Genomic DNA, 26,398 nt, shown 5'->3' with positions numbered 1-26,398 from the left:
GGAACTTAAGTCGCTATTCCTAAGCGACAGTCATCAAGAAGCCGTGCATCAAGCTTGTCTCAACGATTGCATCGATTGGCGTTTCATTCCTCCTAGATCGCCACATTTTGGAGGATTGTGGGAGGCGTCAGTCAAGCTTGCTAAGCATCATCTTCGACGTGCCCTCGGATCCTCGCTTCTTGGATTTGATGAGCTGCGCACGCTCGCGTGCAATATCTGTGCAATCATTAATTCAAGGCCATTGTTTCCTCTTTCAGAGAACCCTGCAGATCTCGATGTACTCACGCCCAGCCATTTTCTAGTTGGCGCCCCTATCACAACCTTCTTGGAGCCTGACTTGGTTCATTTAAACGTCGATCGCTTGGACCGTTGGCAGAAGGTCACACAGCTTCAGCAAATCTTTTGGTCTCGCTGGCGCCAATCGTATTTAACCAGTCTTCAAGAAAGAACGAAGTGGCGCACCCGGAATCCTGAGCTTCACGTCAATGATGTCGTTCTTGTTAAGGACGAGAACTTCCCTCCTCTGAAGTGGCCTCTAGCGAGAATCCTCGAGCTCATCCCAGGAGCTGATGGCGTATCTCGAGTCGCCTTGATCAGGATGGCTACAGGTGTTAGCCGAAGAGCACTTGCAAAACTATGTCTATTGCCTCTACGAGATGAGGTGAAAGGCATGGATCCTTCCACGGGGGGAGTATGTTCGGGCGAAGCCCGAGTGTAAATTTTATACCATTGTTTTATTGCCTATCAATTCACTTTCTTTTCTATTTTGGTCATTATACTAAACTAACGTAACGTAAGCGTAGCTTTATCCATGCTCGCTCAGCAACATGCTCTCATTTAATCATCTATTCTTATCTATGCTCGCTCTTGTTATCTTTTCTTTCCTATGCCGTCGCTAAGCCGTCAGCAGCTGCGCCTGCTCTAGCAGTTACCGCTTGATATAGTTGGAGAACAGACCCCTTTTGTCCCCAATCTATTACTTTGGCTCGAGATCGGCTCGCTTGCCTCATCCAAGTGTTTCACTCTAATACTATTGTAAAAGGCTCTGGCATCTTTGGCCACCCTCAACACACAAATACCTATAATAAAATTTATAACGTTTTCGGAAATTAATAATTTGTGAAATTATTGAACAATCATAGTCAGCGAAAAAGCTCGTTGTCTCAACATGACCCTTAAAGTGGTCTTTCATTAATATTCCATCAACGGCAACGTCGGCGGTTGCTGTTGCGGTTGCGGCGACTAGATATCGGGAGTTCTTATCGGGTCTACCACGGAGATGCCGAGATGACTCAGCTACAGCTGGGAGACCGCCTCGCACTCACCTTGATCCAGTGGAAGGGCAGGGGAGACATAGCCAAAGTTAACTTGGCTAATGGCTGGTCTTTAACCATTTTATTGTAGCACTTTTCCTTATCACATTTTTCCCCACAGAAGTTCCCCTTACCGTCGCTCCCTTCGCTCCCTGTGCGCTCTGTGTGTGTGTGGCACGGCTCGGCTCGGCTCACAGTTAACCCTTGAGCTACAACCTGCATCCATGTAATGCCCCATTAAAATCGCTCCACGGTTAACCTTGTTGTTCGGGAATCAAAGTGGTTCTCATTCTCGTTCCATCCATCCCAAATTGTGCGCCAATTTTTATGCAGCAGGAGAGGGAGGTGGAGGGAGTTGGGGGGGGTGGAGACATTGTCAAATAAAACTACGCGTAGAGGCCTCTAAAATAGCTTTTAAAGTCATAAAATTCCACGACTTTCGAGTCGTATCCATAAAAATTAACGATGGGTGCGTGGGGTCTCTACGAAATAACTACGCAAACTAGAAGCAGGATAGCAGGAGGGGGAAAGAGAGAGAGAGAGAGAGAGGCGAAGGGGAGAGAGAGAGGGGAACTAGCAAATGTTTATTTTGTTTTCCATTGTTTTGTTTGCTCTTCTCCGGGTTGTGCCCTTTTTTAATAGAATTTTCGCTTAATTTGAGTCGCCGGGAATACTACGAGTATAAAAACTTTTTCTCCTCTCGTTCTCCTTTTTTCCAAACTCTTTTAATTAAATGGTTATTGGCAGGAGAGGGTTGCCTTGCCATTGGCAGGAGGGGGAGGGGGGCAATGTCAATAGCGAGGGACAGGGACAGGGACAGGGACAGGGCGACTGACAGTAGCCGCCGAAAGCGTAAAGCGTATTAATGATGAATATTTATGTGCGGCCAGAGCGGAAGCGGTCGCGTGTGAAGGGGTGTGGAGGGGGGTAAGGCATAAATTAGGCGAAAGTATGGTCAGGGGCTGATGGGTTCTCGAGTGGTTCGCTCTCGATAGCGATAGCCTACAAATATATAGGAATAAAGGGCACTTCCAGGTCTAGTTCCGGTATAATTATGCACGAGCGCGTAAGGGTTAGCCAATAGCCACGGGGAGGAAGGTGAGAAAAGCCGTGAAAAGTGAATTCCGATCGGATAGATAGTGCTCTAAGGGGTCCGGGAAAGGGTTGCTCCTGGAACAGCCGTCGATTCTAGGAGGAAAAGTACTCCTGATAGTTCGGAAAGGTATGGGGGGTTGTTCTCTCATCGATTCCGATAGATATTGCGCTGCTTCTGTTTCTGATTTGATGACTGCGAAATTCCATGACACTTTTTCCTCCACTAACGATGTAACCACTAGACAAACACACACAGACACACACACAAATCCCTTTGGATCTGTGGAGCGGTGGAGGAGGAGGAAACGTGCGTTAGTTCCGCTCGCCACACGTTGCACGTCAAACAAATTGTCTCTGTTGTCCCGCTGCCTCCATCGCTCCCCTATGATTTACTTTCGTTCCTGTTCCCGGTGCCCCTGCCCGTGACCGTGCCTGTGCCACACACTCAGCCATGCCGCACAATAATCCTGCAACTCAGTCGAAATGTCGCTGGCAATCTAAGAAAGAAGAAAAATGCCAGCAACATTGGTAGTGAAGGAGGAGGAGCATCTTCTGGAGCAGCATCTGCTGCTGTCGCTCCAACGTCGCCCTCTACACCCCCCCACCCACCCCTCTGGCACTCCCTCAAGGCTTTGTCACATTCAAGATGCTGCTGCTGCTGCTCCTCCAGCAGAAGCACCAGCTACCAGGCTCCAATCTTCTTCTGCTGGGGATGCGTGTCTCCAAGAAGAAATATTCAAGTAAATTGATTTTTTTCTATGCTCTCTCTCTCTCTCTCTTTCTCTCTCTCTTTCTTTTGGCTTTGACTGCCGCCGTCCCTGCCGTGGCTGTCACTTTCAAAATGCTTCGTCGTCGTTCCATCGCCCGCACAGTCCCCCATCCGACGAAGGATTGGGGCCTTGAGCACCCTTCTTTTTCTCCTTCAACGGCCATACATTTTCTGCCCTTGCAATTTTTGCTTTTGGCGCGTAATCGACTTCATGCTTTTGCTTTTAATGGTATTTTTCCTGTGGTTCAAACTAATATCCATAATGCATAAATATTGAAACCGTACGACCTCTGACCCACCCACACACCCACACAGCCATCAAGCCCTTCTCTGGCGGCTGCTGCTGCTCCAATCATTGGAGCTGCCTTGGCATTTTTTCTTGATAAATATTTCTTTCCTTTCTTATGTGTGTGTGTGTGTGTGTGTGTGTGTGTGGGGGTCCTCGTCTTGGCCTCTCATTTATACATATATACTTAGTATATTTCTTATATTATATATTTATATATATTCGGTATATACATCATTCCGTTTTTATCATCATCATCATCAGTCGGTAGTCGGTAGTCGGTGAGTTTTCTTATTTTCCTTTTCCTTTTCGTTTTTTTTTTGTTTTTTGTGTAAAATTTATGCGCAAAAATCCCTACTACGTCTGCAATTTATTGCATTTTCGTAAGTCGAGCGATTTGAAAAATGCCACGGGGCATATCAAAAGCAACAGCAACAGCAGGAACAACAACAACAACAACAACGGGGAGAAACAAATAACAATTTTTGCTGATTTTAATGTTTTGTCAAAGTCCTTGCATTCCTGGCTCCGTCTTCGTCCTGGTTGTCCTGCCATAACCTTGTCTTTCATACCCGCCCGAGGGCCCCGTTTTTGCTGTTATTGCTGTTGATTTGTTAATAAACAATTTTATGCCCTGCCGGCCATCGGCATATAAAAAACTCACACACGAACGAAAACAATTTTTATGTCCGTGGGGTAGGCTTATTGAATGTATTAGGAAGGATACCCTGTAGGGGACAACACAGCGCCTCTCGGGGTGGTCTCGGTTGCTCAGTGGTGGAGGGAGCTACATGGTTTTTCGGGGCCACGCCACCCTTCCAATACATAGTAAGTCCCGGCACACGATTTTCTTGGCCTTGGCTTAGGAGTTAGCATAAGCGTTGCCTCAGATCAGACCTCTTGGATACCCCTTTGCTATGCTAAGGTTGCACTCACTGTCCTTTTTTCTCCGCTCGTCTTTAGGTCATTTCCATAGTCGAAGTCTATCTACCTCTGTTTTTTCGTATAGCTTATTATCTGACAACTTTTGCCCCGAACTTGGGCTGACTATGAGGCCAACAGATGTTGCAGTTGCTATGGCTGTTGTTGCTGAAACATGTGGTACCTTTGAGAAAGAGGAATTGAGGTTGAGGCTGAGCCCAAAGCTTGCTTCTTCTTCTTAACTGACAGTCATATATCTTGCCACGCTTAGTCACCGCTCTCCGGTCTCCGGTCTCGGGTCTCCGCTCTCCGGTTCTTGGACCATTTCTTATAGCAGTCACAGTTCTATAATTTCTCGATTTATTTTCAGCAGTAGAAACAGCGACAGGACAGCCTGTTTTGTCCCTGCTTTGCACTCTCTCTCTCTCTCACTCACACTCTCTCAGCTGCTGCCAGAGACAATCCAAACATTATTCAAAGTCAAACTTCATTCGCACTCGCACTCACACTCGCACTCACAATCGGCTCCTATCGCATGAGGGGCAAAATATTTTAACCACATTATTTATTTACTGTTTTTCCTCTGTCTAGGCATCCCTTCCCTCTCTTTCGCACCCCGATTACCCCTCTCCATCTACACGAATATGTATATATGTAAACAGGCTGCTGCTGCACACTTCTCGCTGTTGTCTATGGATGTGTGTGTGTTTTTCCCCTTGTATTTTATTTTATTTCATTTTATTTTGCATTTGTATCAGCCACAATTTATCAGCGGCCATAACAAAAGGCGCCAAGTCGGCTGCCAAAAACCGAAACCCAAAAACCAAAAACTGCACTCCCCTCCTCCGCCTGCTCCTGATTTCCCCCTCAACAAGCTTGCTCCTTCTCCTTCTTTTTTTTTGTTTTTTGATTATAACGCGACACATTTTCTAACTCGGCAAATAATAATTTTTCCAGGGCACACACACACACACACAACAAATATTGTATGCAAATTTCATGCTCTGAATATTGTAAAAATGAAAAATCATAAAAAATTGCCTAGCATCAAGAAAGAGATAGAGAGAGAAACAATGACAACAACAAATGATTTGCCATAAAAAAGGGAACTGAGAAATGAGTCCATGAATACTTCGTAGGTCATGGATTCAGTCGGCATGAGTCGTCGAACGGATGATCTATCTATCCAAATATCTGGCAGATCAGTTGGGGGACTCGACAGGGAGAAGATAGAAGATACGTACCTATACTATAAGTATTCGGTTCTCATTTATACTGAGCAATCGATGATCAGCCAAAGCATTGATTATTTCTGGTTTATTGAAAGTATAGTTCCATATCGTATTCCAGTATTTGGATCCTTTGCATCCTTGCACGGGGTACTGGTACTTGAATTCTCTTTTGAGATTTCCTCTGCCTCTTCCTGGGCATTGGGCAGCTGAGTCGGTCCCAGAATCCAACAACAACCATAGGCACTGTCTGGAAAGAGCTGTAGTTTTAGATGTTTTACTGTTGAACTCTGCTTGTACATATATTAGATCTGTGTATTTTGGATAATTATCTGCCTCTGATAGTCAGTATACGGTATGTCCTTTCGCAGCAACAAGAACAACAAAAATCTGGCTTATTGGCTCGCTTGCTGCATGCTAGCAATCCTGTTATATCCTGCCCTCTGATCCCTCCTTTTCAATTGTTGTTTTGGCATATTTTATGCGTGTTTATCATTTATACGCTTTTTTGAGTTGGTTTTTCCTCGTACGCACACACACAGATACACAGCCACTGCTGAAACAATAAAAACAAAAGGGAGAAGAAGAGTCTATAAATTAAATAAATTGTAAAATATGTATGCACAGAGGGAGCGGATAGGAGGTGGGAACGGAGAGCAATGGGCAGAGGGGAGCTGTAAATAGGAGGAGCTTGGGCTTTTATTAAATTAAATATTTCACTGCAATAAAGATTATCAGTTGGCAAAAGGCAGAGAGATAGACAAATAGAACAGAGGATGGCTGACTCTTCACTGACTCTTCAAACATGACCAGGAAGTGGAATGGTGGGGTGGGGGACGGGGGACGGGGGGCTGGATAATGTTTGAGGGGGTGGACAGGACTAACGATAAGGATGAGGACGAGGACGAGGATGAGGTACTGCACATCACATGCCCTCATATTCGAGTACTCGTACACGAGCGTTAACATTGTAAGCAGACCATATAAATGTAAATGAACTTTGTCCTGCTGCCGTTTCCGTTTTCTCATCGTCTGCATAGCATTTCCTGCCACACACACACACACACACACACACACACACACGCACAGGCAGGCACACAGTTAGGCAGCCATTTTTTGGGTGATGCATGCCTCTCCATCCTCTCAGCATCCACCCACCCCCACCCACACTTTGCATGTGACTCTTATTCAGTTCCGTTTTTATTTGCTCAAACAATATTCGACATAGTAATTTTATGCTTCGACTGCGGAACACATAAAATTATCTTTTGAATAAATAAAGATAAGAGGGAGACTCACACACACGCACACAGAGAGAGAGAGAGACAGACACAGACATTGACATAGACAGAGAGTAAATGTTCACATTTTAATGTTTTATTCAAAAGGAAACATTCAGACGAAGATGCAAATTAAAATATCATTCAATGTTGGCAATTTAATATATTATTTTTGATAAATGAATACGGCCACAGAGCCACAGACAGGACCGGAGACAGAGACACAGTCAGAACAGGACCCAGGACCCAGGACCCAGGACCCAGAACCAGAGACCGAGATACAGATACAGATAGAGAAATGTCTTCCCCATTAACATATGTGTGTGTGTGTGGGTGTGTGGAGTAGATACAGAACCGGGCTAAATACTCATTGCCGTAGCCCTGGCCTACGAAAAAAAAAAAAAATAAATCTTCTGCTTTATGCTTGGCCAAATGCTCCGGTCGGTCTGTCCTTTTGTTAAAATTTTATATTTAGATTTTGGATTGCTATTATTTGTTGGCCAAATATTTTTGCACTTTTCCAGCTCCGCTTGCGGATTAAGTCCTGCAATGAATGAAAATGTTTTACTGTTTTACTGTTTTACTGTTTTACTGTGTGTGTTTTCCCCCCTCCCTTTGCAACGTATTTATGGTGCGATTTCGGACAATGCCAAACGGCTTAATGATTGAGAGCTATGTATGTTCAAGGGTCCTTTCCGACACAATCGATAAGAATATCTGTGAAGGGTTCTCCAGCCGAGAGGGAGAGACAGCAGAGCATGTTTTATTTATTCTCCCCATTTCAAGTAGTTAAAGTTTTACAGTTTTCTAAACACAAATAAAGTTCGAAAGTTTTGTCCGGCCCGGAGCCATCGGCCATTCGTCAAACTTTAAACCCGAGCCCAAGGCCTGGGGGATAGCCTATAGTGGTGGGGAGGGGTGGGGGTGGGGTTGGTGAGGTGAAGTGGCCTAACATTTTGTAGTTACATTAATTAAAATTGTATGCAACACACACGACACGTGGCTGCCGGGCTTTGGTGGTGGTGCCACTCCGTTTCTGCTACCAGAAAATGTCGGATGTCATGTGAATCACCGTTTGATCCTGCATTTATCTATACATGTATATGTCCAAACATATATATTGAATCTGTATATATCGATGACCATTTTTGTATCGCGTCGTGGTCGGTCGGTCAATTCGATTATTTTTCATTTTTCACCTTTTGTCCGCGCTTAAACTTTTCACATGTCGCATGTTATAGTCCTGCTCCCTGTGCCCTGTGCCGTGCTCCTTGTGCCTTGTTGTTGTTGTTGTTGCTGTAAATTCCATGTAAATTAATTAAACTGCCTGGCCATGCAACAAAAACAACAAAAACAACAACAACAACAACAGCGAGTGGAAAATATACAACAAATTGCCAGTAGCATCTGGGATGAGCTTCAGTTCGCTTCGGTTTGGGGTTTTTGGGGTTTGAGTCGAGAGAGCTGGCCTCCTCCATGGCATAAAAATTATATATTGCATGTCAAAGGGCAGACAATGTGACCAGAGGGGCAAGCGACCAAGCGGACAGGGTGGGGCAAGGGGGCAGGGCCTGTGGCATGAAGGTGCCACTTAATATTTTTTCATATGCCACAAATCGACCGCACGACGATCAGAGGAGGTCCCCAGGCCACCCAGAACACCCAGGACACCCAGGACACAGGTGCGCAACAACAATTAACGCAAATTTATTCAATTTACGCATTGTCTCTGCCTCTCTCTCGCTCTCGCTCTCTCTCTCTCGCTCTGTTTCTCCAGAGAAACTTTATAGATTTATAAGGAATTTTTAAATAATAAATTCAATTTTTAAGCTCTCTTTCTCTCCCTCTCTCGTTGGCTGTGTCTCGCTTTTAATATAAATAAATTAAATGTCGAGGCTTGCAAATTGCTTCGAAAGCCCAAAACCGAGTTTCTCATTTCGATTTAAATTTTAATTAACAATTAGCCCATGAATATGCACAATAATCGATGATATGTACACCATTCCAAGCATCATTTTCCACCACATTTCGCCACGTTTTTTTTTTTTTTTTATTTTTGTTATGAATTTGGTAACAATATATTGTTGGTATTTTTTCACATAAATTATGAATCGAGACCCAGACAGACAGATGGGCAGATACGCAGAATTGAATTGAAGGTGTGGGGGTCACATTCTGTGGATAATCTGCGGTGCATTCTGAGGTGGCATTCCACACAAAAACATTTTCCCTGCCCCTTTCCGCAGCGAAAAAGTTGGGGCATTTCCAATCGATTTGCTACCGCGGAATGAGGCCCCAAAATAATCATTTAGTCATAACTTATTGAAAATTATGATAATTGTTCAATTGCTTAATTGAATATGCTGTACCAATCGGAAGTATCGGTGTGGCACGGAACGCGGACGGGGCCGGGGATGGGACGGGGTCTTGGCAAAGGATTGACCTCGTTCGCGTCCGCTCCTTCCGCCTGCTCTATGCTATGGGCCGATGGTCGTAACTGATTGCAGCCCGAGTCGGAGCCCGAGTCCGAGACCAGGCCTAGACACGCCAAATGCCCATTCTACTGCTTCTACACCTACTCTCTCTGGCTACTCGAACTCTCCTTTTATTATTGATTAAAAATGTGCAAACAGTTCCGCCGGCAATTTCGTTTTTAAAACCACTTTTCGTTTCAAAATGGGTGAAATCCTGAAATCGTGAATCCACCAGCGCGGGGGGAGTTTAAGTTTGTTTTTTGCATGGACATCACGTATTCAATCAATTGCAACGACAACTATCGTACGAGGACGAGAACGACAGCCACATGGCCTGGCCCTGGCCATGGGGGGGGGAGGACAGGAGTGGAGCTGGAGCTGGAGCGCTTATTTCGGTTGACCCATTTCGCCAATTGGCCAAAAATGTCTGCAACGTTTGGAAGCCACTCTCGAATGCATCTTTTGGGGCCGTTTCCCCGCATCGTCAAAGGCAGCAGCGCACTGCCCAAAAATTAAGATACGACCAGGACCTGGACCCGGCCAAAGCTGCAGCTGATTGCAGATTGGTTTAGACAGCACCACACACACACACACACACGACACACGGAGGGAAATCTCTCTCTTCCTGGAATTCCTGCACGCCCTCCCTCCTGCAATGTGCTGCTGCTGCTGCCTCTTCGGGTGTTGACATTTATGTCCAATGCAGATTTTTCCACAGACAGCCAGGCCCAGGCCCAGGCCCAGGCCCCGTCACCGTCACCGTCACCGTCCCCCTTCCCCGTTCCCAATCCCCTACCCAGCAGGAGCAACAATAAAATTTGCCACTGTGACGGGACACAAACAGGACGCAGGATGGTCAGATTGGTCAGGCTGTGTGTGGTCTTGGGAAGGACGTGTTGAGATGAGGGGGACTGCTCCCGCGAGTTTGTTTGTGTGTGTGTGTGTGTGTGTGTCTGTGTTTGGCTCTGTGTTAAACAGCCCCAAAGTCCTAGTCTCTCGCTCGGCCCGTGGTCAAACAATGTAAACGTTTCATGTTGTTACAAAACTTGTTTAAATTTCATGCCCCCTTGGAGTACAGGGTAGCGATTGGGGGAGCTTCCGTTTAGGGAAACGGAAAAGCTCCTCACAGATGAAGGATTTGGCGAGGGCTTAAGAAATGCGATAGCTACCGATGTACCTCCTTTGGAGAACCTTTCACTCTTGAGTTTCTAGGAAAATGTCTGGCCAGGTAATCGCCCATTCGAATCCTGTTCCCATTCTAAACACCCATCGCCTGGTAGTAAGCAACTTGTTTAGGCCACCAGCTCCCGTCTCTTTCTCTGTCTCTCTCTCTATCTCTATCTGTGTCTCCTCTCAACATCCTGTATATCCTGCTCTTCGCTGAAAATCATAGCATACTGCGGGGCGCCGCTTTCTGAGCGCTGTGCTCTGCTGTGCTGTGCAGCAAAATTTATTGAGCAAAGTTGCTGAACTGATGTATTGCCGGCTAGGCAGAGGCAGGGACCCGTCGAGATGGTGGGCGTGCCATGAAGGGGGGCAGGCTGACAGTTGGCATACTTTATCATCGGTGGAGCCACGACAGAGACGACGGAGACGACGCTGAGGGATGACCGAAAGAGGATGCAGGATCAAACCACAAAATCCAAACTGATGCACACAAATAAAAGCGAGAAAGAGAGCAAAAAGAATAAAAGGGGAAAGCGTATCCGAGAGGCAAGCAAACAGCGAGCGAGTGCACACAGCCACTGACACTGCCACTGCCACTGCCACATGTGTGCTGCTGCTGCTGCTGCTGTTGCTGCTGCAGAGAACAGTGTATCTGTGTGTGGCGAGGAATTTAAGCGGAACTTGCCGCTTGCCCTTGTGTTTGCTTGTCTCCCTCTATCGCCCCCTCTATCGCTCTCTCTCGCTCTCCTGCTCTCTCTCTGCCTCTTTCTGTGTTTAAAAAGTTTTATGCTCGTCACGAGAGAAATTTATTGCACTCCGGTGTTCAAAGCTTTTATCCTTTCCATACAACACACGGCTAGGCCACACATATGACTAGAGGGTACGCGCAGGGCATGCCAGCACTCCTGAGAGAGCCGGGCCCTAGGAATACAAGCACTCGGAATAGGATCTTTGAAGAAGAATGCCCCAAGGGATAGCCCAGGGATACGATGCGAGTGCGAATCTGTTGAGCCCTTCTTCCAGCTGTAGAGAGTATCCTCTAGTCATATCCTGCCTTTGCCTACTCCCGAATATTCGCCGCCCGCCACCCCTCCACTTGTTATCATTTTTATTTTTTGGCTGAATTGGCCACCCCACCCGCCCTGCCCCTGGCCATCACACATTTCGGACGACTTGGTGTGTCTGAAAAACGGATGTGATTTATTTGGTAATGCTAATGATGTTTTTGCTGCAGTCCCGCCGTCACCGCCTCCCCCCTGTCGCTCAGTGAAATCGCTGCCGTGCCCTGCCCTGCCCTGCCCTGCCCTGCCCTGCCCTGGACACCCCCCACCCCGCCTTCCTGGTTCTCCTGGCTCTCCTGGTGCTGTCCTTTCCATCAGTTTTCCCCAGTTTATTTGAGCAATTTTTATCGCATGTGTAGCAACAACAAAAAACGAGAGTAAAAGAACCAAAAACCTGCCGAAAGTTTTTCGACCAAAAAAAAAAAAAAACAAGAAGAAAAACCTTAACGGAAAATGCTTACATTTCGTTTTCCGCAAAAGAGGAGTGGCAGGGGGGGGAGGGGGGAGGGAGGTAAAAGCAGTGGTCGCGGGGAAACTGTAAACATTTTCCCATTTATCTTGCGTGGCCAATAAATCGCTTTTGTGTCTGCCACCAGGCAAAGGTACGGAAGGGGGCAGTGGGACGCGGTAGTGCTTGCAAGTTAATTTTTTAAATGAGCCAAAGATTTCCGCTCTATATAGACAGAGAGAGAGGACTATCCTGATTCACTCTCTCTTTATCTCTGTCCGTGTGTCTGTGTGCCTGTGTGTCTGTGTCTGTGTGTGTTCAATATCTCGTCACTGGCTTTGACAGCCCCCATTCGAAAGCGATCCACAGGGCTTTGGGCTTTAATTGTCTAGCTTAAGGTTTTTGGTTTATTACAAGGACTTAACCGACATTGAGCTTTATTAATTGTTTGCCAAGCACTTTTTCAGCCCCCTCCCATGTCTCATGTCAGCAGCAGTCGAGAAGGTGACCCACACACAGAGAGGGCGAGGGCGGCAAGGTCAAGAGGAACAAGAGCTCTTCTGAAGTCTTGCAAAATGTCTTCGAGGATGCCAGAGCCAGAGCCCGAGCCAGAGAGAGGTTCAAGCATATGATGACAAGAGATCAGGCCATTTATGAATGGTATGGCATGCTGTATGAAGGCAAAGGGGGGGGCAAAGGTGCTTGAAAAATGGCTCAAGTCGAGGGAGAATCTATGGGGAGCATCTGCAGGCGGCTAAGTGAAGAGTAAATGTTTGAATAGACATCTTGAGGGGCGTCTCCTCATGGATTTAGTAGAGTTTTATCGGGACTTTAAAATTATCTTTTAATTCTGCCACAAACATAGCCTTCTCCTCAATCGATGGGGAGTGGCAAAGGCAAAGGCAAAGGCAAAGGCAAAGGCAAAGGCAATTATGCCTGCCCCTGCACTCTCTCGCCGGTCTTCTCGCTCATTTAATCCCTGTTAGCAATTGTTTCATTATTTTGCAACCCTTTCAACAAGTGACTTGCTTTTCCATCATCAGGCAAAGCGTACCCTTGGGAGGACGAGGACCCTACTCCTGCCACCCGCTACCCGCTACCCGCCCTCTCCGCACTGCTCTCTCCCAGATGTTGTCATATTGGCTAAGCCAAGTTTAGCTCCACGCCGACAAAGGCCACAGTTTTCAAGCTACATTTCCCCCATTCAGACGTGGTTCGCTCCCTTCAGTCCCCCAGTCCCCGTCTCCTGTGGCAGAGCATGACATTGAGGAAAATGCCTTGCAGTAGGGGTGGGTGGGTGGTTGTGCGATGGGATGGATAGATGGATGGATGAGTGGGCGGAATTGCTTGGGTGGTTGCTCCTCGACAGCCTTGTGGCATGGACAATTAAAACGGTAACCGAAGTTGTAATCATACAAAATGTTTACACTCAAATGAGTGCTTTGTGCACATTCCCTACCCGGCCAAAACCACCCCCCCACCCACACTCCCTCTTTCCCTCCCTCCCTCACAGACGTTAATATTCTGCATTGTCATGGAGAGAGACTGTGGCATGTGCAACGCTGGGCTCTGTGCTCTTTCGGAAAATTAATAATTTATTTGTTTTGTCATTCAACATTGTAAATAATGCGAGAGAGATTTTCCAATAATCTTCTTTGTTAATATTGAAATTAATTTGTTTACTGTTATGCTACTTAATTAAACAAAACGAAAGCACGTCGCACGCATACCCCAGTCCGCCGTCCCCCTCTTCCGTTTTGAGGCTTGCCACAGGCCCATAAATATCGGAATATCGGAAGCGAAGCCCAGGTGAAGGATCTTCCATATCCCAGGCGGCTGTAAAGCAAACCAGACACCGGGGCGGACCTTCCACAGGGTTTTCGTCCTGCTCAATTATGCAATAAATTTCTCACCACCCGCATGTCTGCCTCCCCTCCCCTGCGGTGTGGCTCCTTTGATTCGAGATGAAATACCTACGATTTTGTGTTTATGCCACACTTGCCACATTCCTTAGCGATTAATTAATTCCCCAACAAACACACACACACACACACTCACACACTCACACACATACACCGCACATCACATTTAAATAATCATAAAAATATTTAAAAGTCCAACAAAGAAGAACATTTGTAATGGCAGGAAATTTGTTTGTTAGTTCTCTCTCGCCCATTCCCAGGCGACAATAACAAATTAAGTGAGAAACATAAAATTTTGTTCCACTTCTGCCCACACGACTGCCCGTCCCCCAGCCGCCCCAACAGCCCCAACAGCCCCCACTCCGTGGCGATCGCCCATCGAATGCTTCTCTGAAACGCCATTTCCAAGTATGTCCCAAAACATATTTATCTATTCATCTAACATATAAGCATGTAACCATCACCCCCCCTCCCGCTCTATTAAAGAGATCTCGTGGGGAACGAGCGAACAAAAAATTAGAACAACTTAGGAGCATGGGGAGAGGAGAGCGATAAAGCCGCCGTGCCGGGCCGTGCCGTGCCGTGCCGCCTGTCATCATTTATTTTGTCAGTCTAAAAACAATTTGAGAACTTATGGCTGCAAACAAGATACTACTCCGTACTCCGGATGAGATGTAGATACAAATGAGATGGAATCAGAAAGATATTCGCCCCTCCTCCCCCAACCCCTGAACCGATCAAAGACAACGAAGCTCCGATACTCTCCCTCTCTCTCTCTCTCGCTCTCTGTCTTTCTGTGTGGCGGAGAAATCCGAGAACTAAGCTCTAGGATTTCAATTTCTGATGGGGATTGGTTGCTGATTGCTGTTGCTGGCAATAAATCAGACGAAGGATCAGTTGGAATACCACAGAGGGAGATGGAGTTGGCTATAATTCCATAAATTCTTATATGTGGAATATGGGAATTAATTTTTGGACAATTCTCAAAGACCTACACCCACAACACCAGCTATAATGGTAATCCCCCATTTTGGAAATTGATTATCTTCATACAAACTCGCATCCGTTGTAGATTTCACTTAATTTTCTTTCCTTTTTGAAGAAACAATTTTTGGAAGACACGATAAAAGAGCAGTCAGCAGTCCCATCAGATCTGTGACTATATTCTTGCTCGCATTTAATCCATTTCCTTTCTCCATAATTCCATTTTTCATGATGATAACCGAAACGTGCAACAAAAGACCTGCTCTGGCAAGGCAGGGCAAGGTGTGTTCCCATAGACAGGCATCTTTTGTGCGGATCCTTTGGGCCTTTTGTGCCATTCTTAGGGCCAACTCTCTATTCAGGCGAAGGGCTAACAAAGTCATCAGGCGGCATGCCCCGAACCTTTTGTAGAGTATCAAAGAGGGGCAGCGGCAGAGGCAGCAGCATCCAGCAGAAGTAACGAAAGCCCTGGGTACCGCCTCCCTGCTGTCTCTTAATGATGTGTGGCTGCTGCAGAGAGTGGTCTTCGTCGTCGTTTTCTTCGTTTTTCCTTTAGTCATCTCTGACGCGCACCTACACACACACACACAGGCGCACACACAGGCGCACACACACGCACACACAAGTCATTAAGTGTTAATTTAATGGCCAAGAGATCTTTGTCACAGATAACAACAAAATGCATGCCATGCCAGGAGAGTTTTGCTTTTGCTTTTGCTTTGGTTTTGGTTTTGGAATACGAGAGTCTGGGCCTATCAGCCAGTTGGCATCTCTTACAAGTTTTGTGGAAACACAAAAAAAAACATACATATCTGTGCGCAGCAGGTGATATATGTGTGTGTCTGTCTGCTTATGGAACAACCAAAGGGAGAGACGAGAAGGGACCAGAAGGGACTCCTCACTCCCTCCCTCCCTCCCTCCCTCCCTCCCTCCCTCCCTCCTTCTCTCTCTCTCTCTCTGGTCATATGATATTTGTGTTGTCGGTTTGTTAACGCTGACAGACAATTAAGTGTTTGCTTTATGTTTATTGGAATGGACTTTTGGTGGGGACTGCCCCCTGCCCTGCCCCAGCCGCTGCTCTGTGCTCCTCTCTGGCTCTTTAGCAAATTGATTGATGGCCCAGCGAGTGGGCGGAGGTGGGGCGGAGGCAGAAGAGTTGTTGTCTTCGGTTTCACCTGGGTAACAAATATTCTTCGTTTTGGCTGCTACTTAAACCAATAAAATGGTAAAAAGTAACCAAGTAGCGGCCTAGAAGACGCCTCCGTACGGGGGGGTGGCGGGGTGGGGCGATCTGCGGATGCAGCGCCTGATGACGTAACGCAACGGAAAAGTTTTTAATTAAAATTCGAAAAATTAATTAAATATTTTCGGTGACAAGGACTACAGGAGGTACAGGACAACGACGACGACGAGGACGAGGACGACGACGACGACGACGACGATAGCGGCGTTGACGATGACGACTTTGAGATTAAATTTCCTACCTTCAAAAAATGATGCAAAAGGCAGCAACACGCAGACACTGAACGGTGCAGAAGAGCGGGGTTGGGTGGGTGTGGGCGCCAAACGGGGGGGTGTAGAGTACTGTGGAAATAAGTTAAAAAACAAGGCAACAGCTAAAGGCAGAGGCAAAGGCATTTCCCAGGCAGAGGCAGAGGCAGAGCCTGCAAAAAGCGGCAACAATATCAAGTGCAAAATGAGAAAATTCACTTGCTGTTGGTCCAAACGAAAAAAAAGAGAAAAAAACACACACAAACAAACAACTACAAATAGTGAGCAGTGCGAAAGAGAGAGGGAGATAGAGACAGAGATAGCTCTGTAAAGGGGTCCCGACTTTTAGACAGAAACAAAAGAAAGTTTTCGGCTGGGAATAGAGCAACAGCAGCAGCAGGAGGAGAAGAAGATGATGCTCCAACAGCAACAGGGGGGAGAGTGAGAGGGAGAGGGAGTGGGGGGCAAGAGAGCTGGCGGAAAAAGTGAATGGAGTTTTCCAATTGCAGAAATGAGGAAAAGCTAGAAGAGCCACCAAAGAGAGGGGAGCAGGGCAAAGAGAGACGGAGATGAGCGAGCAAGAGGCAAATTTTATGATGCGCAGCTGATAAGCCAAAAAGATGACACACAACCGGCAGAGAAGGGGAATGGGGAATGGGGAGTGGGCAAGGGGGAGCAGCAGCTTGAAGCTTTCTCCAGATATTTGTGCATCCCATTTGGCCAGGCTAACAAAAGCAAACAAGGCCAAAAGTAAACCAAGCTTAAAGAGCCAGTCCCAGAGACCAAGGAGATATTGCACCCAATTTCAAACGAAGATAGGATGGCTCCCATGCTAAAGAATATCCAGAGCCAAGAGAGAGAGGGAGAGAGGATACACACGGACACCCCAAGGAGTTGCCAAATTAACCCCTCGTTGACCTGCAGAGAGCCTTTTCCCTCCCATCAATCATCCATTGACTAAGGGCGATAGGTTCAGGGCTTATGATAGATATATTAACGTCTGATGGGAGAGCTAAGATCGATATCTTTTAAAGATTTCCCAGCTAAATGATGTCTGAAACTTTTGTGTGAATTGTATCTGCATCTCTAATGATCTGGTGATATATCTTTCCCGTTAAGCGGCAAAAGTTGTACTCTTTGTTTGCCTTTCGTTAGGCAAAAGAGCTGCTCAAACTTTTGCGTCTTCCATCTACCATCTGCATGTATCTTTATGGAGAGAGAGTGTATCTATCTATCTCCGGGTGTGTTTATATATCCATTCATTTAATCCAATTGCACCCAAAGTAGAACTTTTCTATAACTATGCCGACAAGCCAATTATGCTAGAGTAAATAGCAATCCGCCCCCCATTGCTTCAGCTCCCCAACCCCACTCCTCTGCTGCTGCTGCTGCTGCTGCTGCTGCTGCCTTTCTGCCCAGTCGAAAATGTTAAAAACTTAAACAAGGCTGACATATTTCCCCAGATGCCTTCAAACTTTCATGCCAAAGCGGTTGAGAGGTTCAGGAGAAGGAGGAGGAGGAGTTTGGGCGTGGGTAGGGGGCAGTGGGCAGGGGGGTTGAGCAACTATACAAAAATGTTATGTCAACGCAACTCTGAGGCCGACAGTACCCCTTGCCACACCCCCATGTCGCCCCGCATGCCACCTCCAGCAGAAGAAAACCTTTTTCATTTCGTGTTTAATGAAAAATGTCAAATAAAAGTGCCCAAAACAGAGGAACGTCAGCAAAGTGCTGAAAGAGTGCTTTGTGCAATAGTTTTTCCAGGTGGGAGGAGGGAAATTCAAGAGGAGGACGGGTGGACGGGTGGACGGGTGGAGGTGTGGCTACTGGCTACTGGCCACTTGCTACTGGCATCCCAAAGAGAACAAACTCTTTTTGGCACACTAATTACTATTTATTTGAAACGAAAATTGCTAACGAGCAAAAGATATTACCCAGGCTATAATAATCAACAGGCAGCAATGGCAGCGATGGCAGCAAAGGGAGATGGGATGCATCCAATAGAACGAATTATTATTTTTTATGATTATTTAAATTGCGCGCAAAGGACAGGACACCGAACAGGAGAGCCGACAGTAGAGGACAAGAACTGCCTGGAATGTCGGTGCAATTTACAAAAAGGCAGCCACTTTGCAGCTCTTGGATGCCTTCAGCCTCCGCCTCTGCCTCTCTGCCTCTCTGCCACTCTGCCCCTTCCACAGCAGCCTTCTCTAATAGTTTTCATCAGCCAAAGAGAGCCCGATAGCGGCACAGTGGTATGGATCGGGGCTAAAAGTGGCTAAGAATAAAGAGTTTTATTCCATCACAGAAATACTACTACTATATGATAGAGGATGCCTTTCGTGCACTTATTTCTGAAGATATGTATGTATCTTTTCAACACCTGCCATCCCAGCCCACTGTGCGGCGTCTGGGCCTGGTGCTGGGGCACAGGCACAGCCACTCCTCCTTGCAGTAGCCTGCAGCTTTTAGTGCAATTGGCTGCCAGCTTGTTTAATGATCATTAAATACGAAGACGACACACGATGGACGACGGACGACGGACGACGACGGCAAGGAGGAACCTTGGGATGGGTATGGGGATGTGGATGGGGTTGAGTCGCGAGTCGGGCGCAGTTTTGATTCAAACCGCTCTTGACCAGGCCTTAATAAATGAGAACAGGTAGTCCCAGGCTGAAGCCAAAGCCAAAGCCAAAGCCAAAGCCCAGTCCCAGACTTGTTTTATATATAATTTTTTTCCCCCCGTGTTCAGGGGCCATGCGCTTGCGGCAAGTAGCCGGGCCAAGTGCTTTGGACTCACTCTAATTAGTCAATTTTTTTACTCAATTAAATCTGCAAGGCGGCAGAAGAAGATGGGGACTGGAGACAGGAGACTGGAGACAGGGGTCGGCAGCAGCAGCAGCAGCAGCAGCAGAAGAGGCACTCGAGTAAGCAAATGATGTGCAGTAATTAGTGGGGACCCAGGGATATATATACATACGTACATATATATGTATGTATACTTGTATATATATATCCCTGAATTCCCCAGTTGGAAGTCGGAGCTGAAAGACCTTGCTGCCGTTGCCGTTGCCGTTGCCGCTGCCGAAGATAAATAATAATTTTGTGCCCCTCTGGCTCTGGCAATTTTTGCCACAGAGAGCGAGAGGATGACAGGTGCAGTGACAACCACACACATGCAACGTGGGGCACACGGATGCACGGGTATCCAGCAACTTACATGTCATACAAGTCGCCTGGTACTACGAGTACATTTATAATCAAGCGGCAGTAAACCGCAGAGCAGGCTGAGTGCTGCTGCTGTTGCTGTTGTTGGCTCTCTGCGTTGCTGCTGCCACATGATGAAGCATCTTCGATGAGCACGATGATGATGGTGACGATGATGATGCTGCTGATGACGGTAGCATCTCGCCGTGTGTGTACTTGCAGCTTGTATCTGCTAAATGAAAACATACATTGCGGTCGCCGGGAGTCCCCCAGTCTCTCTCTCTCTCTCTCGATATAAATTGCCCGCACTCTGAACACTGCGATTCGGATGGGATTAGAAAGTATGTATCTCTGGGAATTGAATGGAAATGTGCCAAAATTCACTAATTACACATCGCCCAGGCAGTGTCGGATGGGGTGGAGGGGGGCATGGGCATCGATTCATTGAATTCCATTTTGGTGAGAGATATTAAAATGTGAAAGCCATCGATTACCCCCAAGAGAGAGAGAGCGAGCAATGGAAGGTGAAAGGAATACAAATATTTCGCACAGATCAGAATGGATCCGTTAGAAAGAGAGAGAGAGAGAGAGAGAGTGTGAATGAATTGGCTAAATATTGCAATTAGAACGGAAATCAGAAAAAGAAGCTGGAATGAATTGCGTATGAGATACAGATACAGCTTTAAATGGTTCTTCTCCCTTTCAATAGATGGGGATCTTCTTCTATTCCCATCCCAACCCCAAGCAGCAACTGCTGTTCCAGTGCTTGTGCCACTGTGCCACCAGCAAAAAACATCCTCATCAATGTCGTTGTCCGTCGTCGGCTGGGGGATACAGAAGCAGCAGCAGCACCAGCAGCAGCCACAGTCCCTGTCCCCGTCCCCGTCCCCGTACCTGCCCCATCCATGCCACACTCTCTTTGCGCCTCATCTACAAATCGTGCAATGATGGAAAACCATTGGACAAAGTCTTTGACTTGTATTCATTTTTTTCTTTTCTCTGCTTTTCTCTGTGCCTTTCTGTTCGCTTCATTCTTTCTTTCCGCTTCTTTTGCCTCTTGTTGTGTGTGTGCCGCGGCGCTTGGGAAGGCCTTTTATATGCCCCATTCAGTTGCATCTTTTTTGCGCTCAACCATCGGCGCGGTGGGGGGAACTGGGGAACCATCCTCTGTCCGTGTTCTGTCTGGTCTGGCTGTTTCTGTGTAAAAGCGACTAATGTGTCTACGGAAGCCATTTCGTGCCTTTTAGCGGCCCCGAACCCAAACCCAAACCCAAACCCAGGCCCAGGCTCAGGCCCAGGTCTCGAGCCAGTTGCAAGCGGCAGAGCAATCTTCAAGTTTTGTGTTTGTTTTCCTTTCGTTGTAGTTAATTCGCCAAGTAATAATATTATACGAGCCGGGGCCCAAGAGCACTTGTACTTATGAATGTCCTCCGTCTCCGTGGTGCTCGCTCTCCCTCTCGCAAGAACGGAAAAAGGTTCCGTAGAGATGGCAACGTGACATATCGATAGGCGGAAGGAAGAATGCTCCACCGAAATTCTTCAGGTGCGACTCACGCGAACAGCGAAGATCCCTCCGAAAGAAGACCGAAACGTTCTAGGGATAAAAGACAGGGATGTCTGTACTGGGAGATAGACGCTGAAGTTTAGCTTTGCTGAAGGCATGCCATTCCTCCGAGGCTCCTCTCCTCACGCTCTCGTCTTCAGTGTTGAAGGAGCCACTGAGAAGCACTTGTACTTATGAATGTCGTCTTGGGCAACATGCTGTGCAGTCCAGTCCAGTCCAGGCTACAAAAATAACAAAAATGAGCAAGGCAGCAACAAAAAAAAAAAAGGAGAACCTGCCGGACCTGCCCCTCAGGCTAAATTGGCTTGAATTTTACGGCTGCTGCTGCTGCTGCTGTTACTGACGACGACAACAGGCAACAACAATCATGATGATGAGGACGATTGGCCTCGCCTTTGCTCGGGCTCGGGCTTGGACTTGGGCTTGGGCTATGGCCTCGGTCTGTATTTAAGAGACATCATTCATCTGACCGCCCCATCAACGGCAGCTCTTCGGCTGCACATCGAAGGCTACGACGATGATGACGACAGCAATAATAATAACCAACAACAGCAGCAGCAGCAGCAGCAGCAGCAAAAACAGTATCTACCAGATACAGAGGGCAGTCGAAGCTCCGTAGCCCCGTGGCCCTCTCTGTGTAGCACAAAGTACAAGTCCGCATAATTATAATCAACGTCATTTAACGTTGCCGGCCGTCACTCAGCGCCATCCACAACATCCACAGCAACAACAGTAAGAGCAACATCCGCAGAAGCAGCAGCAGCAGCAACAAACAACAAACAACAAACAACAACAGCATGTAAAGCTCCCTTCGCTCCAACGGCGACGGGGGGTTCTTATTATTATTGTGTATCTTTCGGATACATTTTTGATAACAGCAAACGCAAGAGAGCAAGAGAGAGAGAGAGAGAGATGGAAAGGAAGGAAGGAAGTGGAGCATAAAAGTCACCTATAAATAAACCATTGGAATCTACTAGATATTTTGACTGCTATCTTCCAGATACATTTGTTGCGGCAATACTCGTGCCATTCAGATATTTAAGGACTTCCTAAGGTTTATTTTTATTGGTCAACATTAGGCACAGATTGTTGTATCTTTTATCGCATTGCCAAAAGATACTCTATCTTTCAGAGGGTGTGACGTGTTCGATGTGCCGCCCAGCTGTTTTTCCAACAAATTCATTTTCCGTTTTCCGCTTTCCGTGGGCCTTTCAATTTCTCTGTTTGCTCTGGCGTTTGTTGACCTTTGTCAACTTTGAACACGCGACTAAGCGCTCGGAATTAGCGCAAATACATTTCCAGTATCCATGAAGTACACAACGCACACACACACACACACACACAGATACAGATACACAGATTCAGATACAAAATGTAGCTAGCGGAAGTTGGCTATTTATAACAAATTACCAAGCATTTGACATTTACCAAAACGCCGACGTCAAATTAAAGATTTCTGTGGGTGTGGGTGTGGGTGTGTGTGGGTGGGGGGGCTGGAGGGCTGGAGGAGATCTGGAAGGAGGAGGTGTGGCCCAGGAGGCGTGCGGGTGGCGAGAGGGGGGCGAGCACTTTTGGCATGTAATCAAATGTAACCGCACACCAAATATGCGCAGACAGCTGCGGCAAAGGCGAGAGCGAGGGCGAAGGCAAAGGCGGAGAGCTAGCCGGAGACAGAGACGGACACGGACACGGACACGGATACGGACACAAGCTACAGAGGGACGGCGCTTGTGGTCCCCCGCACCCGCACCCGCACCCGTCGCCGGCCCCACTTGGCTAAGCCACGACCGATTTAATACAATAAATCCCATGGCCCCGACCTGAGAGGCCGAGACCGATACCAAGACCGAGTCCCAGTCCGAGTCCAAGTCCAAGTCCTCGGCTCGCCTCGCCTCGCCCTTCACTTGACTGGGAACCACAGACTTGACTCGGGTTCACTTCTGAGCGACCTTCTTCATTAAAATTATGACAAGCTGTAATTATCTTCGATTTGCTTTGACCAAGAAGCCACGCACTAATTGCGTGTGAGAGATACAAGAGACGGTGGTGGTGCTGGTGGTGGTGGTGGTGTTGGGGGTGGGGCACACAGCGAAATTAGTCATTCAAATACTGTAAATGGGCGAAAGGGAAGGAATCTCTGAGAGAATCTCTACCCGTCTCTCGTCTACTCTGTCCCCGCGTAATGGTCGACTGGAGACATGGGAACTCGAGGGAGCGGTTTGCTGGTGCCAGATTTCAAGCTAAGGAATCCTTCAGTTGATTTTTTTTGGCAAAGAGTTTTTTATTAAAACTCCCTCGATACTTGGTGGAAATGGTGATGGGCTCTTGTGGATATTTCCCCAAATGTAAGTGTCTTCCTCGACTTGAATGTCGCTGCTCACTGGAGGCACAGCAATTTGGTCTTCCGACCAAACATACACACAGTTATCTATACCCATGTACATTCTGTGGAAAACTGCGTGACCAGGCTAATTAACGCTTCGAGGAAAATGTTGACGAACTCGCCGACGAAGAGCCAGAGCCACAGCAGTAAAAAGCAAGAAAATTGAACCTCAAGATAGACATGAGAGACGTCAACTATAATGTCCATCTGTCCATCTGCCCGTCTGTCCGTCTGCCTGTTGTGGTGTGGTGTTGTCTGCTGTTTGAGGGGATGTGTATCTCATAGATACCGGTTCATAATTTATGTAATTATATGCGTTTAAACATTGCAACACGAAAGAAGGCAGGCAGAAGGCAGTGGCAGAAGGCAGTGCCAGTGGCAAAAGGAGACGGGAAGCCATCGAGTTCTTTCAACTATTATATAGCCGACAACAAATTATAGCAATTATATAACATTTTTTTCTCTTCTCTTCCCTTTTTCAGATTGCATCCGACAGAAGAGGAGCTTTGCTTGGGCTTTGTTTGTGTGACAAGCGAAACTAATGAGCGGCCAGCAGCAGCAGCAGCAGCAGATCGGAAACAGGAAGCAGACGAACGAAAGTAAAATTGCTTAAATAAATAATCGTAACTGTGATAACACCAAAGAAAGCGGACAGCACAGGCAGACGGCAGCAGCACAAAACCAGGCTAAGAAAGCGCTCACAAAAGGCCAAAAGCAGTTGCGTAATTACCGACCGAACGGAGCGGACCGGAGCGGACTGGACCGGACCGGACCGGAGAGGAGCGTCCAGCGAGTGATTTTGAGAGCAATAAATGTCAACGTGGAACAAGAAAAGTAATCACAACTATTTGCTAGAGTTCAAGCAGCACAAAATGGCACAAAGCAGAAAAGCACAAGCAGCAGCAGCAGCAGCGGCATCGGCAGTGGCACTCAGCTACAGCATCTCTGGAGAAACATCATCACACAGAAGACCCATCGCCTCCTCTCCAGCAACACATTCAAGTTCAAGGCGGTCATCGTTAATCACATGTTTTATATCCTGCCACACGTCCAGCCTCTTGTTGCTGCTCCTTCTGCTGCTCCTCGATGGAGCCCAGGCAGGCAGTCGCAGCAGCAGCGGCAGCGGCAGCAACAAAACAGCAGCAGCATCTGGACCCAACAGCGGTGGGGCAACACCCATTTGGGATCATGCCATCGATTTGAATGAGGATTTTCGCATACTCTGGCAAATCATTAATCAGGATATAACATTCGAAATACAAGCACGTACACTCGGCTATGTCGGCTTCGGGTTCTCGCCCGATGGGAATCTGGCTGGTGCCGATATGGCCATCGGTTGGGTGGACAAGGGTCAAACCTATTTTCAGGTAAGTGAAGCGCAAAAAAACACACACACAAAAAAAAAGAAAGGAAACAAAAAGGAAAAGAAAAGAAAAGAAAAGAGCAGTAGCGGTGCGAGGGCCCAACGATTTTTCATTCCATGGCCTAACATTTTCATTTTCCCAATGCGTGTGGCCGGAAATTAAGGCCAGCCTGGAGTCCGGACTCCCGACTCCCGATAGCCGACTCCCCCGACTGGTCATCCCCATCTTCTGCCCAACTAAATGAAAAGTTGTCGCCCTAATATCATCCAATTTATTCCCGCAAAAGTCTTCTTCCCAGGGCTCTCGCTGGTTGATAAATATGTTGTATGAAAAATACACAAGAAAAACATTTTGCCACTCAACTTGGATTGTAATTAATTTGTAGCAAAAACAAAAGTCACACAAAAAGGTGCGCGAAATATATATATGTGAATACACAGGCTGGACAGTCAGCCAGGGACCAGGGACCAGAGCCAGGGCCAGGGACAGACAGGAGTGGACAGGGTAGAGCGACGCAACGGCGGTGGCGGCGGTTGAATAATGACAAACTCATTTGTGGTCCGGGCGCTGGAACAGCAAACTTTTTATTTGAACTTCTAGCGAGAGAGTTTTTTGTTTTAGTTAGCTAATGGAATAGTTGGGTCCGCTTTGAGGGGAGTAACTACTCGTATCTGCCACTCGATTATGGCACTTTATCTGTCCGTCTGTCGGTCTGTCTCTCGGTCTGACTGTCTGTCTCCATGGGATATATTCATTGCTGAATTGGCCAACAAATTATGTCGATTGGCATGCCTCAGTCCCCACCTAATCCAGTTGCTGTGTTAAGCATAATCGGGGTCACCAATTGCTTTAACCTTTCGTATTATTGCTTAACAACGTATAATTAGGGAATAAGTAATAGCACGCCGCTCAAGGACTCTCGAGTGTAGCTACTTTCAACCTTTTCTTACTTTTCTACGAGCACGAGCACGAGCAGCAGTGCTGTCTGTCGGGGTCACCTTGCTCTTGCTCCTGCTCTTGAATAATGGGTGGCGTATTCCCCATTTCAATGCCATTCACCAGTAGTTATCCTTTTTATACAAATTTACCTAACCGCCTGCCGATGCCATCTTGTTTATCAAAACACATTTCAATTGTTTTAGTTTTTTTGGGTCACGTCACCCTTTGACCCTGCCATCCAAATGTAACGCTAATTTTTCGTTTTTCTTTGGGAAAACGCCTTTGGGGGACCTCAAAAAACGACGTCATTTGGCCAAAGTTGTGGCCCAGAGGCGGCTCCCTCCATTCCCACCCAGTCGCAGGAAGAGTAATAGGAGTCGTCACTGCAAAGTGTCTAATGAAATGCGAGTATTGCGTGCTGTGGTTGCGTAGCTCTTCGCTTTTCTTCCTTGCTCTCTGTTCTCTTTGCCCCCACAGGATATGCGTGGGGCAGGCTCTCGG

General features: G+C 47.1%; 1 protein-coding gene across 1 annotated transcript in view; it reads left to right on the top strand.

The window, feature by feature from the left end:
- Nucleotides 1-26,398, top strand: part of LOC6602179 (MOXD1 homolog 2) — a 130,320-nt gene that overhangs the window by 39,562 nt on the left and 64,360 nt on the right. Inside the window, exon 2 of the mRNA XM_002027183.2 lies at nt 24,077-24,961. Within this exon, the coding sequence (XP_002027219.2) occupies nt 24,407-24,961 (555 nt within the window). The 5' untranslated portion in view covers nt 24,077-24,406. The remainder of the gene's footprint in view (nt 1-24,076; nt 24,962-26,398) is intronic.

Source organism: Drosophila persimilis, unplaced genomic scaffold (genome assembly GCF_003286085.1).
Source record: "Drosophila persimilis strain 14011-0111.01,24,50 unplaced genomic scaffold, DperRS2 tig00000715-arrow-arrow-pilon, whole genome shotgun sequence".
Classification (NCBI taxonomy): domain Eukaryota; kingdom Metazoa; phylum Arthropoda; class Insecta; order Diptera; family Drosophilidae; genus Drosophila; species Drosophila persimilis.
This window is presented reverse-complemented; position numbering and strand designations above follow the sequence as displayed.